General features: G+C 41.7%; 1 protein-coding gene across 1 annotated transcript in view; it reads right to left on the bottom strand.

Annotated features, from left to right (window-relative positions):
• The window catches only part of nudt14 (nudix (nucleoside diphosphate linked moiety X)-type motif 14), a 90,232-nt gene that overhangs the window by 27,329 nt on the left and 48,887 nt on the right, over positions 1–14,016 (bottom strand). Inside the window, exon 2 of the mRNA XM_014145103.2 lies at positions 12,930–12,973. Coding sequence (XP_014000578.1) covers positions 12,930–12,973 — 44 coding nt within the window. The remainder of the gene's footprint in view (positions 1–12,929; positions 12,974–14,016) is intronic.

Genomic DNA, 14,016 nt, shown 5'->3' with positions numbered 1-14,016 from the left:
AAGTCTAATAAATCCATGTAATATAGTCTACACCGTCACAAATCCATGATGTCTTTTTGACAGGTCTATAGAAGCATGATATGAAGAAAATGTAGTCTATTTCAGGAGAACATACTCTGAGTTGTCCTTATGTTAGGTCCTGATCTAGCTATAACAAATGGCTTTGGGCTACACTAGTTCATTTAGCAGACAGGATTTGCTTAGAATTCCGTGGCATTATTTTATAGTATGAAGAATACAATTGAACAAAGCTGAATAAAATGGAATGGATATTTTCTCCAAATTATTTGAGGGAGTGTGCACATGCAGACTATTCTGTGTTGAGTGGTTAACAAAGAAATAGCTATTCCTATATGCTTAATTTAGAGTTATGTGACTTTAGTTGTTCTACAAACATTGGGCTATATGTTTTGAGGTTTAATACATTGTAAGGCTGCATGATGCGACTAATAATGATTTGAAAAAAGTCGCTTGAAAGGCATTGCTTTGTTTTTTGTGCAGACTATACACACTACAGCAGTCACAATTTGACAAGCACTTGATAATGCCTAGAATTTCATGGCGGCATCCCCTTTGTGTGGCTGTAATGCACCCTAAAAAAAATCCATGTGTATTTTGCAGCCAGTGGCCGTTATACCCTTCTCCCTGAGTGCTACGTGCGCACAGGCTACAAGTGAAGACAGACACATCGGACACAACTGCACACATCCTTATCCAATTCCGAGGTGCAAATTGAAGAACTGTCCACATTTACATCAGCCAACAAGATGAGTAGGCCTAACGAACAGCAAAAGCACTAGCCTATGTCAATCTACTATCTCCCATATTTCAACCTATTCTATTCAGTGCGAGAAATAAATATTGCAAACATAGCTAGACAGTTGTGGGATGCTATAAATCCCAAACTAATACAACCACTAGCATAAAAAAAACCTTTTATATGCAATGTGGCTGACGCAACAGATCAGAATACTTAGCTTAAAAATGTTTCTTCACATTATAAGCTCATCAATGGGCACATGGTAGTAGGCTATTAGCGTGAATGTTCCATTAGCGGTAAAACATGTGTGCGACTATGATTCGAATAAGTCGCAAAAAAAAGGCATTGTTTCTTATGCTGGGCATCAGCATAAGAAAGTGATAATATATAATTCACAAGTGATAGGCTAACATTGTCAACCATCAGACTAAATTTAATTGTGTCATAACATATAGTAAATAATATGTGTGAAATTTGTTTTGATTTAGAATAGAACATTATCATGCAACTGTATCAAAACAGGGGCAGTGGAAAAAAATTTGTAATCTATGCACTTAAAAAGAGCATAGAGGACGCTTTCACCGTGCTTTATTTTCATGCCAGCCAGGTAGGCTATACTGCCTCAGGACTACCTGGCTTGATGACTCCTTGCTGTCCCCAGTTCACCTGGCCGTGCTGCTGCTCCAGTTCCAACTGTTCTGCCTGCAGCTATGGAACCCTGACCTGTTCACCAGATGTGCTACCTGTCCCAGACCTGCTGTTTTCAACTCTCTAGAGACAGCAGGAGTGGTAGAGATACTCTCAAAGATCGGCTATGAAAAAGCCAACTCACACTTACTCTTGTGTTACTGACTTGTTGCACCCTCGACAACTACTATGATTATTATTATTTGACAGTGCTGGTCATTTATGAACATTTGAACATCTAGGCCACGTGCTGTTATAATCTCCACCCGGCACAGCCAGAAGAGGACTGGCCACCCCTCAACCTGGTTCCTCTCTAGGTTTCTTCCTAGGTTTTGGCCTTTCTAGGGAGTTTTTCCTAGCCACCGTGCTTCTACACCTGCGTTGCTTGCTGTTTGGGGTTTTAGGCTGGGTTTCTGTACAGCACTTTGAGATATCAGCTGATGTAAGAAGGGCTATATAAATAAATTTGATTTGATTTGATTTAATATTAGGAAAGTTGAGAAATAAATATAGTAGGCCTAGCCTTTAGAAAGCTGATGGGATCCTCCTCTCTTTATTAGTGGCCATCACTCTGTTTTCTCCCGCAATTGCACAGCCTACAGAAATGTTGCGCAAAATGATCTTATGGGCTCTCATGAAGTGTTTGATTAGATTTTAATACATTTGCATTAATGTCCGAGTTAGAGGGACAATAGAGTGCTGAGTACCAGGCAATTAACAAGTTTGGTAGGCTACTAATGACCATTAGCTTGTTCACCATGACTAAACGATCACCGCAACAGCCCTAGGCCCAATACATTATCACTGTATATTAGCTTTGCATGAAATGCCCTGCCAATGCATTGTTCTTCAGGCCATTTAAAAAAAATTATATTTCAAAATTTGAGGAAGGCTATATGATCACACCGGTAATAGATCCATTGTTTTATTACTTGTGAGGCTTAGCATACGTTTAAATAATTAGCTTTACGTTTGAAATATATTAGTGATGGTGCTTGCATTTGATGGTCAGTCTCAGCGGAGGGAGAGAGCAGCAGACAGAGTCCGCCTCTCAACATCCCTCCGCTCTCCCTTTCCTCCACTGACACTGACCAAAAAATGGACACCGTCTTTCAGCTGATGGCGAAACGAGTCGCACCGCATTATTTCTGCCTAATGTACAAATTCATGTTGTTACGCCTATGAGAAAAGTGAAATATTCCTTGATACAAAAAAGACCCAAGCCACGAATAATAACGCCTATAGATACACTTTCCAGCGAATTAATTACTGCTGCAGTGCTTGTTGTAGCACTAAGTGGAAATAGGAAGAACGCGCATTTTATGGTTTATAAAAGTGTTGAATACAAAGTATTGACAGTGCGGAGTAAGAAATTAAACATGATCTCACTCATAAAAACAGCAGCTCTTTGCTGTGTTTGTTGACAGTCTCTCTCTAGTCGTGGTTTTGAAATCTCACAGTATCAACTTTGCTGTAGCTTTCTTTTATACCTGCTATGTTACTGCAGACACGGTCATCTTATAGAAATGTTTGGCGATCGACTAGGAATGCCTTGGAGAGCGACATGATCACTGCTCTAGAAAGTTGAGTGAAGTTCAATCTAGTGCTTCTCTCAGTGGGCTGATATTTCTGCACGGCAGACCCGGGGGAGCTGCACGGCAGACCCGGGGGAGCTGCACGGCAGACCCGGGGGAGCTGCACGCACACAGTTTAGAGGGAACATTGCTCTATGTCCAAATTATCTTACGCAATCATTAACTTCATTGAACTAAAGAAACCAATGTAAATTTTGTAATTTGAGTAAACTATCCCTTTAAAGCCTCAATAATGGGATTGTAACACAGAGGGTATGACAGTACAGTAAGGCACGTACTGTATCTAGCTAGCCCGTCATCGGCATGTCACACAAAGGAGATGGCATGCTAATCTGTTATTTTATCTGAGCAGCTAGGTCAGAGTGAGCATTAAGGCACACTGATTGACCCCAGAAATATTCAAATACCCACTTAGTATGAGTTGCTTTGATACCAGCGTGGTGTATGATTTAATTGAGGTATGGGTTTTAAATTTCGTTCATCTTATTGACTCTGGGCTGGTTTTGTAATGAATGTATTGCTGTGTCACTATGCTGAGTAGAGGGTCTCCAGGTTAGAGCATCGTCTCAGCTGCACCCATGGATGGCCCTGTGTGCCTGTGTGACAGACAGTAGTGCCCTGTGTGTATTATAGTTTTTGGTGGTGGAGACTTGAGGGCTAGGGTTTGTGTTGGTAAAGCGGATGTGTCTGTAGAGGCAGGAAGCCCTGCCCCGTCTCTCCCATGGTGAGAGACGAGGAAGAGATTACTGTTTAGCATGGTCATTATCCATACATACATGGAAAATACGTGTTTGGGGTATACTGTATAGCGGGGTATTTCTAAATACCCTCTGTATGATACTGTATAGCAGGGGTATTCCTCAATACTCTGATTTTCAATACTGTTGTAACTACTTAAAAAAAATAATCTTAATATTTATTTTCGTAATTTTCCAATACGAAGCTGACGTAGTTCCACAAAAACAGCTGATTGAGCCAATCACGTGTGTTTGATTACAAAGAAGCACAACACGCAAAACGGGAGCGTTGTGAGGTGATCCGGTGCAGGGGAACTTGTCTTCAGGTGAAATTCACGACTAAGATCCATGCCATCTAATATTTGTTTTGTTTCGTTCGGCAAACAGAGGTATTTTGAGATACTTGCATAACTTTATGAAGTGGGTTGTCTGTCCTAGTTAGTACTTACCTAGCATCCGCTACGGGAATTCCTTTGTATTTGTTAGCATTATGCTAACTGATACTTTTGGTGAATTATTTTACGTTTGGAAAATAAATAGCCCCCTTTGTGTGCACCACCAGTAATACCGTATGCCCAGTATGGGACAGGCACAGTATGAAGGTATGAAACTCGGGATACCAGCAAACCCTAACACACATTGTTTTTTCAAATCTACACACAATACTCCATAACGACAAAGCAAAAACAGGTTTGTAGAAATTTTTGCAAATTAAAAAAAAAAAAAAAAAAAAGTATTTCGTACCCTTTGCTATGAAACTCGAAATTTAGCTCAGGTGCATCCTGTTTCCATTGATCATTATTGAGAAGTTTCTACAACTTGGAGTCCACCTGTGGTAAATTCAATTGATTGGACATGATTTGGAAAGGCACAAACCTGTCTATATAAAGGTCCCACAGTTGACAGTGCATGTCAGAGCAAAAACCAAGCCATGAGGTTGAAGGAATTGTCCATAGAGCTCCGAGACATGATTGTGTCGAGGCACAGATCTGTGGAAGGGTACAAAACAAAAAATCTGCAGCATTGAAAGTCCAAGAACACAATGGCCTCCATTTTTAAATGGAAGAAGTTTGGAACCACCAAGACTCTTTCTAGAGCTGGCCGCCCAGCCAAACTGAGCAAATCGGAGTAGAAGGGCCTTGGTGAGGGAGTTGACCAAAAACGCGATGGTCACTCTGACAGAGCTCCAGAGTTCCTCTGTGGAGATGGGTGAACCTTCCAGAAGGACAACCATCTCTGCAGCACTCCACCAATCAGGCCTTTATGGTAGAGTGGAGTACGCCAAAAGGCACCTAAAGGACTCAGACCATGAGAAACAATATTTTCTGGTCTAATGAAACCAAGATTGAACTCTGACTTGAATGCCAAGCGTCACGTCTGGAGGAAACCTGGCTGAATGTCCTTGAGTGGCCCAGCCAGAGCCCGGACTTAAACCCGATCAAACATCTCTGGAAAGACCTGAAAAATAGCTGTGCAGCGACACTTCCCATCCAACCTGACAGAGCTTGAGGGGATCGGCAGAGAAGGGAGAAACTCCCTAAATACGGGTGTGCCAAGATAACTTTAAAAAGCAGTAGGCTACACGCTAATGTTTGTTGCATAATGCAATTAGCGGGAAAACACCAGTCAAAAGCACACTGCACATGCGAGCGTTCTCATGTGACAGAGATGGAAATGTCCGTTAGAAAGAAATGTTGAAAGATGGGAGATCTAAAGATGCAACTAGCATGGGTTGCTAATATAACTAAGATTGTGCCTTTGGACAATGAAAGAAATATATGTTACTTGTTTCAATGGCATTTGGAAGTCTTTAGAAAATAATTTCCTCCACGTTTATAGAAACAAATTGTGTCTCGGCTACTTTGAAACAATGTAAGACACGCCTCATAATAGAGATGGAAGAAAATAGTAGCTCTTTAATAGTGGCGTCAAAACAGTTTTGAAACACACAATTGCATTTAGAATTGTTGCGCAATGATTGCTGCTGGAGTGAAACGTGCATTTATAAACAGGACCTGTAGCAGCAGCTCTCGCGTTCTTACAGATTTTCCGCTCAAACTAGACTATCTGTATGCTGTGTGATAAGAATCATAACGACTAATGAAAACACACACTAATTTAATTCCACTCAATTATGCAAATTAACCTATAGACCAATAAGCTTGACTGGTCAAATGTATTTTTGTTGACCGGTGGCAATTTTATTTATCTTTTTTTTCATTTTTTTTTTTAAATCGTCCAAAAGCCAGCTGAAGGAAACCCTGCACATACAGTACACACATAACCATTATAAAAAGAGCCTGGGTGGGGAAAGTTCTTTATCGCCAGACATGATGATTGATTTTGGCCTCAGGGCACTGATTAAGGCTATGTTCCATTTTAGGGCCCTCTATCCCTTCCTTCTTTCCTGCCTCCTTTCCATCATCCCTGCTTAAGAAGGGGAAGTCACTTCCTAGGAGCTGAGCCCCTTGCCCTCTCCAGTAGGAGGACGGGAGACTGAGGCGATCAATTCCATTTCAATTCAGTGAATTTGGAAAGTAAACTCAAAAGCTGCAGGTTTTTTATATCCAATGTGGATTTCAGATTTTAGTAGATTTTTTTTACAAACGTTTGATCAAAGTTACCCCAGGCTCTCAAGTCCAGTGATAGCAAAAGGAGGAAGGGACATAGGGGCAGTGTACGGTATGGCTAGGCCAGATCTGGGCTGAAGCGGGACAAACCAGCCTGCTGCTTTTACCCCATGGCAGGCCCAGGCTTGTCGACTGTTCAACGCCGCTTCCCCCCCCAAAACCTGTGCTAATGGTTAAACCGTGCGATGGCTAAACGGGCTTGTGAACATTTCACGCAGTTAGGCTTGTGGCCTTCTCCGTGGGGCTTCTGGCTAGCCAGCAGGGAATAGTATAGGGCCTAGTATCATACATATGGGTGAGTGATGAGGAGAGAGCACAATCCTCTATGAAGCGATGCTTCAGTTGGCTCAGTTGGAAGGTGCATGGTTGCTTATAACAGTAGTTGTGGGTTTGAATCCCACATGACCCACATATCCTACTGTATATGTGTTAATTGGATGTCCCTTCAGATAAAATGCAAAATCCTCTCCTAAACTACCAAAATAACAAAAATTATTCAGACTCCAAGAAAATCTCTCAATTAATAAGATGGGAATGGATGCCCACTCCAAACAAAAATTTAATAGTGTTCTCTCCCTTTCCAAGTCACACCATTACAACTACTCCCCCATCCCTTCACCCTTCAGATTCACACCAACTCTGGGCTCTCTCCCCTTACCTTCCCAGGGCCCGTGGTGAGGACAAGTGCAGCACAAAGGACTGCAGTGGGGCCTGCTGTGGTGCTAGTAATGACATGAACAGATGCTACTTCTAATGGCTATACCCTTCACCGCTCCCCCATTAAAACACACCCACACACGCATGCAAAAGCCCCCACAAATACACACTTAAAAAAACTCAGCGCAATAAACACGTGCTGTTACACAAATACGCCAATAAACAAATGTGCTAACATAACACTGAGTTACGTAGGTAAATGAAGTGCATTCGGAAAGTATTCAGAGCCCTTGACTTTTTCCACATTTTGTTATGTTAGAGCCTAATTCTAAAATGTATTGATTGGTTTTTCACCCTCAATCTACACACAACACCCCATACTGACAAAGCAACAACTGTTTTTTAGAAAAATGTTAATTATTTAAAAAAAATATTAAAAAACTGAAATATCAAGGAAGTGAGTGTGTTTATACAGGACGTTCCGCCCCCACCTTCTGTCAACCAATTATGTCAATGTGGAAATATACGGAGAAATACGGCACACTCCACATTCTTGCAAAATTTGGAAGGCGTACGTCAGTACAGAGCTTGATTTAGCTTCTGCAAGCCTCCGGAGGTTCCGCAATTGCGTCACACCCTCTGTACAGAGCCTCCGGACAGCATTGTTGGATCAAGCATAAATTGTCTTTCAGCTAGCGCTAGTCAGCTGTACCTATGCCAAAACTCCTGCATTTTTCATCCTATAGCTTGTTCTCCATCTTCTTAAATAGTGAGCCAACATGTTTTCAGCTCTTTTATTTCCATGACTGATAGAAACAAATTCTCTCTCATCTTGACATATAGTGAGCAATATGTTTGGAACATCAAAACCGCTATCAAATGGCGATTTAAGGAAAATCGGGAGATTCGTGGGAATCGCAATACATATCGTATACGCACCTACAGTTGAAGTCGGAAGTTTACATACACTTAGAAAAACGAGTTTTAATGACTCCAACCTATCACTCCACAAATTTCTTGTTAACAAACTATAGTTTTGGCAAGTCTGTTAGGACATCTACTTTCTCCATGGACACCAGTAATTCTTCCAACAATTGTTTACAGACAGATTATTTCACTTATAATTCACTGTATCACAATTCCAGTGGGTCAGATGTTTACATACACTAAGTTGACTGTGCCTTTAAACAGCTTGGAAAATTATATCACGGCTTTAGAAGCTCCCGATAGGCCAATTGACATAATGAGTCAATTGGAGGTATACCTGTGGATGAATTTCAAGGCCTACCTTCAAACTCAGTGCCTCTTTGCTTGACAACATGGGAATATCAAAAGAAATCAGCCAAGACCTCAGAAAATAAATTGTAGACCTCCACAAGTCTGGTTCATCCTTGGGAGCAATTTCCAAATGCCTGAAGGTACCACGTTCATCTGTACAAACAATAGTACGCAAGTATAAATACCATAGAAGCAGGCAGCCGTCATACCGCTCAGGAAAGAGACGCGTTCTGTCTCCTTGAGATGAACGTACTTTGGTGCGAAAAGGGCAAATCAATCCCAAAACAACAGCAAAGGACCTTGTGAAGATGCTGGAGGAAACCGGTACAAAAGTATCTATATCCACAGTAAAACGAGTCCTATATCGACATAACCTGAAAGGCCGCTCAGCAAGGAAGAAGCCACTGCTCCAAAACAGCCATAAAAAAGCCAGACTACGGTTTACAACTGCACATGGGGACAAAGATCGCACTTTTTGTAGAAATGTCCTCTGGTCTGATGAAACAAAAATAGAACTGTTTGGCCATAATGACCATCGTAATGTTTGGAGGAAAAAGGGGGAGGCTTGCAAGCCGAAGAACACCATTCCAACTGTGAAGCACGGTGGTGGCAGCATCATGTTGTGTGCTTTGCTGCAGGAGGGACTGGTGCACTTCACAAAATAGATGGCATCATGAGGGAGAAAAATTATGTGGATATATTGAAGCAACATCTCAAGACATCAGTCAGGAAGTTAAAGCTTGGTCGCAAATGGGTCTTCCTAATGGACAATGACACCAGGCATACTTCCAAAGTTGTGGCAAAATGGCTTAAGGACAACAAAGTCAAGGTATTGGAGTGGCCATCACAAAGCCCTGACCTCAATCCCATAGAAGATTTGTGGGCAGAATTGAAAAAGCGTGAGCGAGAAAGGAGGGCTACAAACCTGACTCAGTTACACCAGCTCTGTCAGGAGGAATGGGCCAAAATTCACCCAACTTATTGTGGGAAGCTTGTGGAAGTCTACCCGAAACATTTGGCCGAAGTTAACCTGTTAGGGCTAGGGGGCAGTATTGACACGGCTGGATCAAAAAACATACCCGATTTAATCTGGTTACTACTCCTGCCCAGTAACTAGAATATGCATATAATTATTGGCTTTGGATAGAAAACACTCCAAAGTTTCTAAAACTGTTTGAATGGTGTCTGTGAGTATAACAGAACTCAAATGGCAGGTCAAAACCTGAGAAGATTCTGTACAGGAAGTACCCTGTCTGACCATTTCTTGGCCTTCTTTGCCATCTCTATCCATTACAAAGGATCTCTGCTGTTACGTGACACTTCCTACGGCTCACATGGTCTCTCAGAAGGCGGCAAAAAGCTGAATCGTGGCTTTGCAGGCTCTGGCTGAAAAAAAGTAGCGCGTTTGGGTAGTGGCTGGTTACAGTACTGTGAGACTCAGGCGCGTGTCCGCGTCGACCGAATGCTTTGTTTTCTTTCCTCTGTTACCTAAACGTAGATTCCCGGTCGGAATATTATCGCTTTTTTACGAGAAAAATGGCATAAAAATGGATTTTAAACAGCGGTTTACATGCCTCGAAGTACGGTAATGGAATATTTAGATTTTTTTTGTCACGAATTGCGCCATGCTCGTCACCCTGATTTACCATTACGGATAGTGTCTGGAACGCACGAACAAAACGCCGCTATTTGGATATAACGATGGATTATTTTGGACCAAACCAACATTTGTTATTGAAGTAGCAGTCCTGGGAGTGCATTCTGACGAAGACAACAAAGGTAATCAAACTTTTGTAATAGTAAATCTGACTTTGGTCAGGGCTAAACTTGGTGGGTGTCTAAATGGCTAGCCGTGATGGCTGGGCTATCTACTGAGAATATTGTAAAATGTGCTTTCACCGAAAAGCTATTTTAAAATCGGACACCTCGATTGCACAAAGGAGTTCTGTATCTATAATTCTTAAAATAATTGTTATGTTTTTTGTGACCGTTTATCGTAAGTAATTTAGTAAATTGTTAGTAAATTCCCCGGAAGTTTGCGGGGGGTATGCTAGTTCTGAACGTCACATGCTAATGTAAAAAGCTGGTTTTTGATATAAATATGAACTTGATTGAACAAAACATGCATGTATTGTATAACATAATGTCCTAGGTGTGTCATCTGATGAAGATCATCAAAGGTTAGTGCTGCATTTAGCTGTCTTCTGGGTTTTTGTGACATTATATGCTAGCTTGAAAAATGGGTGTCTGATTATTTCTGGCTGGGTACTCTGCTGACATAATCTAATGTTTTGCTTTCGTTGTAAAGCCTTTTTGAAATCGGACAGTGTGGTTAGATTAACGAGAGTCTTGTCTTTAAAATGCTGTAAAATAGTCATATGTTTGAGAAATTGAAGTAATAGCATTTCTAAGGTATTTGAAAATCGCGCCATGGGATTCAACTGGCTGTTGCGTAGGTGGGACGAATTCGTCCCGCCTAGCCCAGAGAGGTTAAACAATTTAAAGGCAATGCTACCAAATTCACTCAATTAGTATGTAAACTTCTGACCCACTGGGAATGTGATGAAAGAAATAAAAGTAGAAAAATCTCTACTATTATTCTGATATTTCACATTCTTAAAATAAAGTGGTGATCAAACTGACCTAAGACAGGGAATTTTTACTAGGATTAAATGTCAGGAATTGTGAAAAACAGTTTAAATGTATTTGGCTAAGGTGTATGTGAAATGTAAACTTCCGACTTCAACGGTAAGTATTGTGATATCATATCCTGATATCCCTGGCAATTCCCAGCCCTAATAAACTATCAAATACCCTTTTCACATTATTGTGCCGATCCAAACTGCACTGGCTCAGCTCTTTTTATTTTTACATTGTCCTTTCTAGCATGGTTCCAGCAACTATGGTGGATAAGTAGGCCTAACCAGGCCAGCACAGCAGTACAATTCAGCTTGGCTCAGCTCAGTGTGAAAATAGTTAAAGATACTGATTGCTCAATACAAAGCACACCCATATAGATTATCCCATGCAGATAGACATATTCCAAATCTAAACATATCTATCCAGTGTAGGCTATTTGGGGTTTATGAAAGTATGAGACCCACCACCATCAGCCTCCTATTTTAAGATCCTACCATTTTCCGCTCTCTTTACTCCCTTTCTTTCTATTCCATCCCCTCACCTCATAAATTTGGTCCCTTTCACTGACCTTTTTTCACAAAGAGGAAACCTGAAACAACCTCCACTTTTACCTTCACATCTCCATTGGAACCCACCCATGTCTTGCCTCCACTTTCAACAAGAATTTCCATACCGTTTTTTGAACACTGATTAAAGGAGCAGGCCAATATTTTTCTCTAATGAGATACATCCGTTTACTCTTTACAAAAAGGACCATTATGCAAACCAACTCCTAGAGGTTAACCCCATGGTCCTGTCATCGTCCACTCTGGAAATGTCTGCAGAGGCACTTGGACTGAAGGCCAAATTCAGATGTGCCAGGGGGGCTTTTTCACTGTGAAGTAGGCCTGCATTTTTCAGTTTACTGCTCTTTTCTCCATCGCACCATCCTTTCCCAGTAAAATGAATGATCTCTCAGGGGTTGGTGGGGGAGATGCAGGAATGAGGGCTTAAACAGCCCATGAAGTACCCCAAGGGCACAATACTACTGCTCTCTGAATAGCAGGTGGGAGCCTGGCGATGTGCTTTGACACCAAGGTGCGATATTACCCTTCCACTGGCCTCGTCGTTCGTCAGGATTTTATAGTCATTGTTCAACAGTGTAATAAGTCCACAATTAAGACCACCTTGTTTCACCCAGAATGTTACTGTATTTTGGCAATTTATAGGGTGGCCATTCTATGAGAAGTGATTGCTTCCTGAAAAGGTCAACGACAGACAAGAAGGGAGTCATGATTTGTCCGACACCGGGACCCTCAAAGGTGATACTTATTTGGTGAATTAAAGCTTCTTCGGTGGGAGAGTAGTTTCTACCTTCCTCTGTACTGGTAATGTGGATCAAACAGACTTTTTACCCTGCAGTGGGCGGTATTACCATGTGCCATCCACTTATTCAGACCGCTAAGACTTAAACGAAGCAAAGAACCCTTTCAGATATGCACAAGTGACTGACAGCATGTAACCAAAGCTGTGGTGATGGGACTGGAGTGACTTTACTCTGATATATAAAAAGTGGTTACAATAGTGTCAACACACCTCAGTTTTTAAATCTCCACGATAAATACCCAGAGATTATATCGACTGAAGGGAGAAATTGTCAGGATGTTGGCTCTTTCCCAAGCTCATTGAAATGGCATTAATATTGTATTTTTGACGTTACTAGGTAACATGGCAAAGTGAACAGTATGGGAAGGCATTGGGAAAAGTGACAGAGGGGAGCCATGTGGGAATTTAAAAGTATTCACTTCTTGACCACTGACCATTAGGGTCTCCTCCTCTCAGCTGACAGCGAGGGTGATGAGGTGGTGGAACAATTGAAGAGTGTGTGTGTGTGTGTGTGTCAAGCTCTGGCACAGAATTTTGTCTTACCAACAATGAAACCGGTCAATGGCAGATAAAAGCTCACCTGTCATGAGTTCGCATGAAGTCCCACGATTTCTTTGTCCCATTCTGTGAACGAAACAAAAACAGAAAACAACAAATGACATTCACATTCTGAAACCATTGTGCTAGGACTAGCTGTCCTACACGTCGGTGGGCTCGGATGGATATCAAATCATCCGTGAACGCATATAAAAGGCTCTTTTGTAAATCCAGGTGTAGACCGGGGAAAGGAGTTAAACGAATAAAAACAATGGCTTCACACAAGACATCGGCCTCTTCAGTGCATCAAACATAGCTACCACAAACCACATCAATAAACACACTAGCCTACTCCCACAGAAAACATCTTGACGGACAAACAGAAACCAGCATAGCACCTGCACCAAAAAAGTGCCTATTTACAAAGTCCTTTGGGCTATTGATGAGTCGACTTTGGCGATTGGCTATGCCAAGACTAATCAGAATTCATTTCCTCTCTTGCTATCAGTTTCTGGCTTGGACAGAGTGTTAAAGCTTGTTAATCACTGAAAACAAATATCAATCTAGCTACAGTAAATACAGGAAGCCGAGACACCAACATATACTGCTAACCGCATCATGGTCATATTAACTTATCATTCTTCCTCCCTCTTGTTTTTTATCAAAACGGGACTTAAGTGGTGGATGTGACAGGGGGCGTGGCAATGGGCGCAGCTGGACCATCAGCGCAGCTTTGGCGGTGTAGAGAATGTTTTACATTTTTAAGCCCATTTCCTGCATTTCTACACATTTCTCCATGGAGCTGAGATTGAAAATGTGCTTTAAAACTTCAAAAATGTGAGATTCTACACTGAACAAAAATAGAAACGCAACATGCAACAATTTCTAAAATGTTGTTGAGTTAGTCATATAAGGAAATCAGTCAATTGAAATAAACTCATTAGGCCCTAATCCATGGATTTCACATGACTGGGCAGGGGTGTGGGCCTGGGATGGGAGGGCCCACCCACCCAGGGCCCACCCACCCACTTGGGAGCCAGGTCCACCAACTGTAGAGCCAGGCCCAGTCAATCAGAATGAGTCTTTCCCCACAAAAAAGCCCCTCCCGCAGGTGAAAAAGCAGGATGTGG

This window comes from Salmo salar, chromosome ssa15 (genome assembly GCF_905237065.1).
Source record: "Salmo salar chromosome ssa15, Ssal_v3.1, whole genome shotgun sequence".
NCBI classification, from domain to species: Eukaryota; Metazoa; Chordata; class Actinopteri; order Salmoniformes; family Salmonidae; genus Salmo; species Salmo salar.
This window is presented reverse-complemented; position numbering and strand designations above follow the sequence as displayed.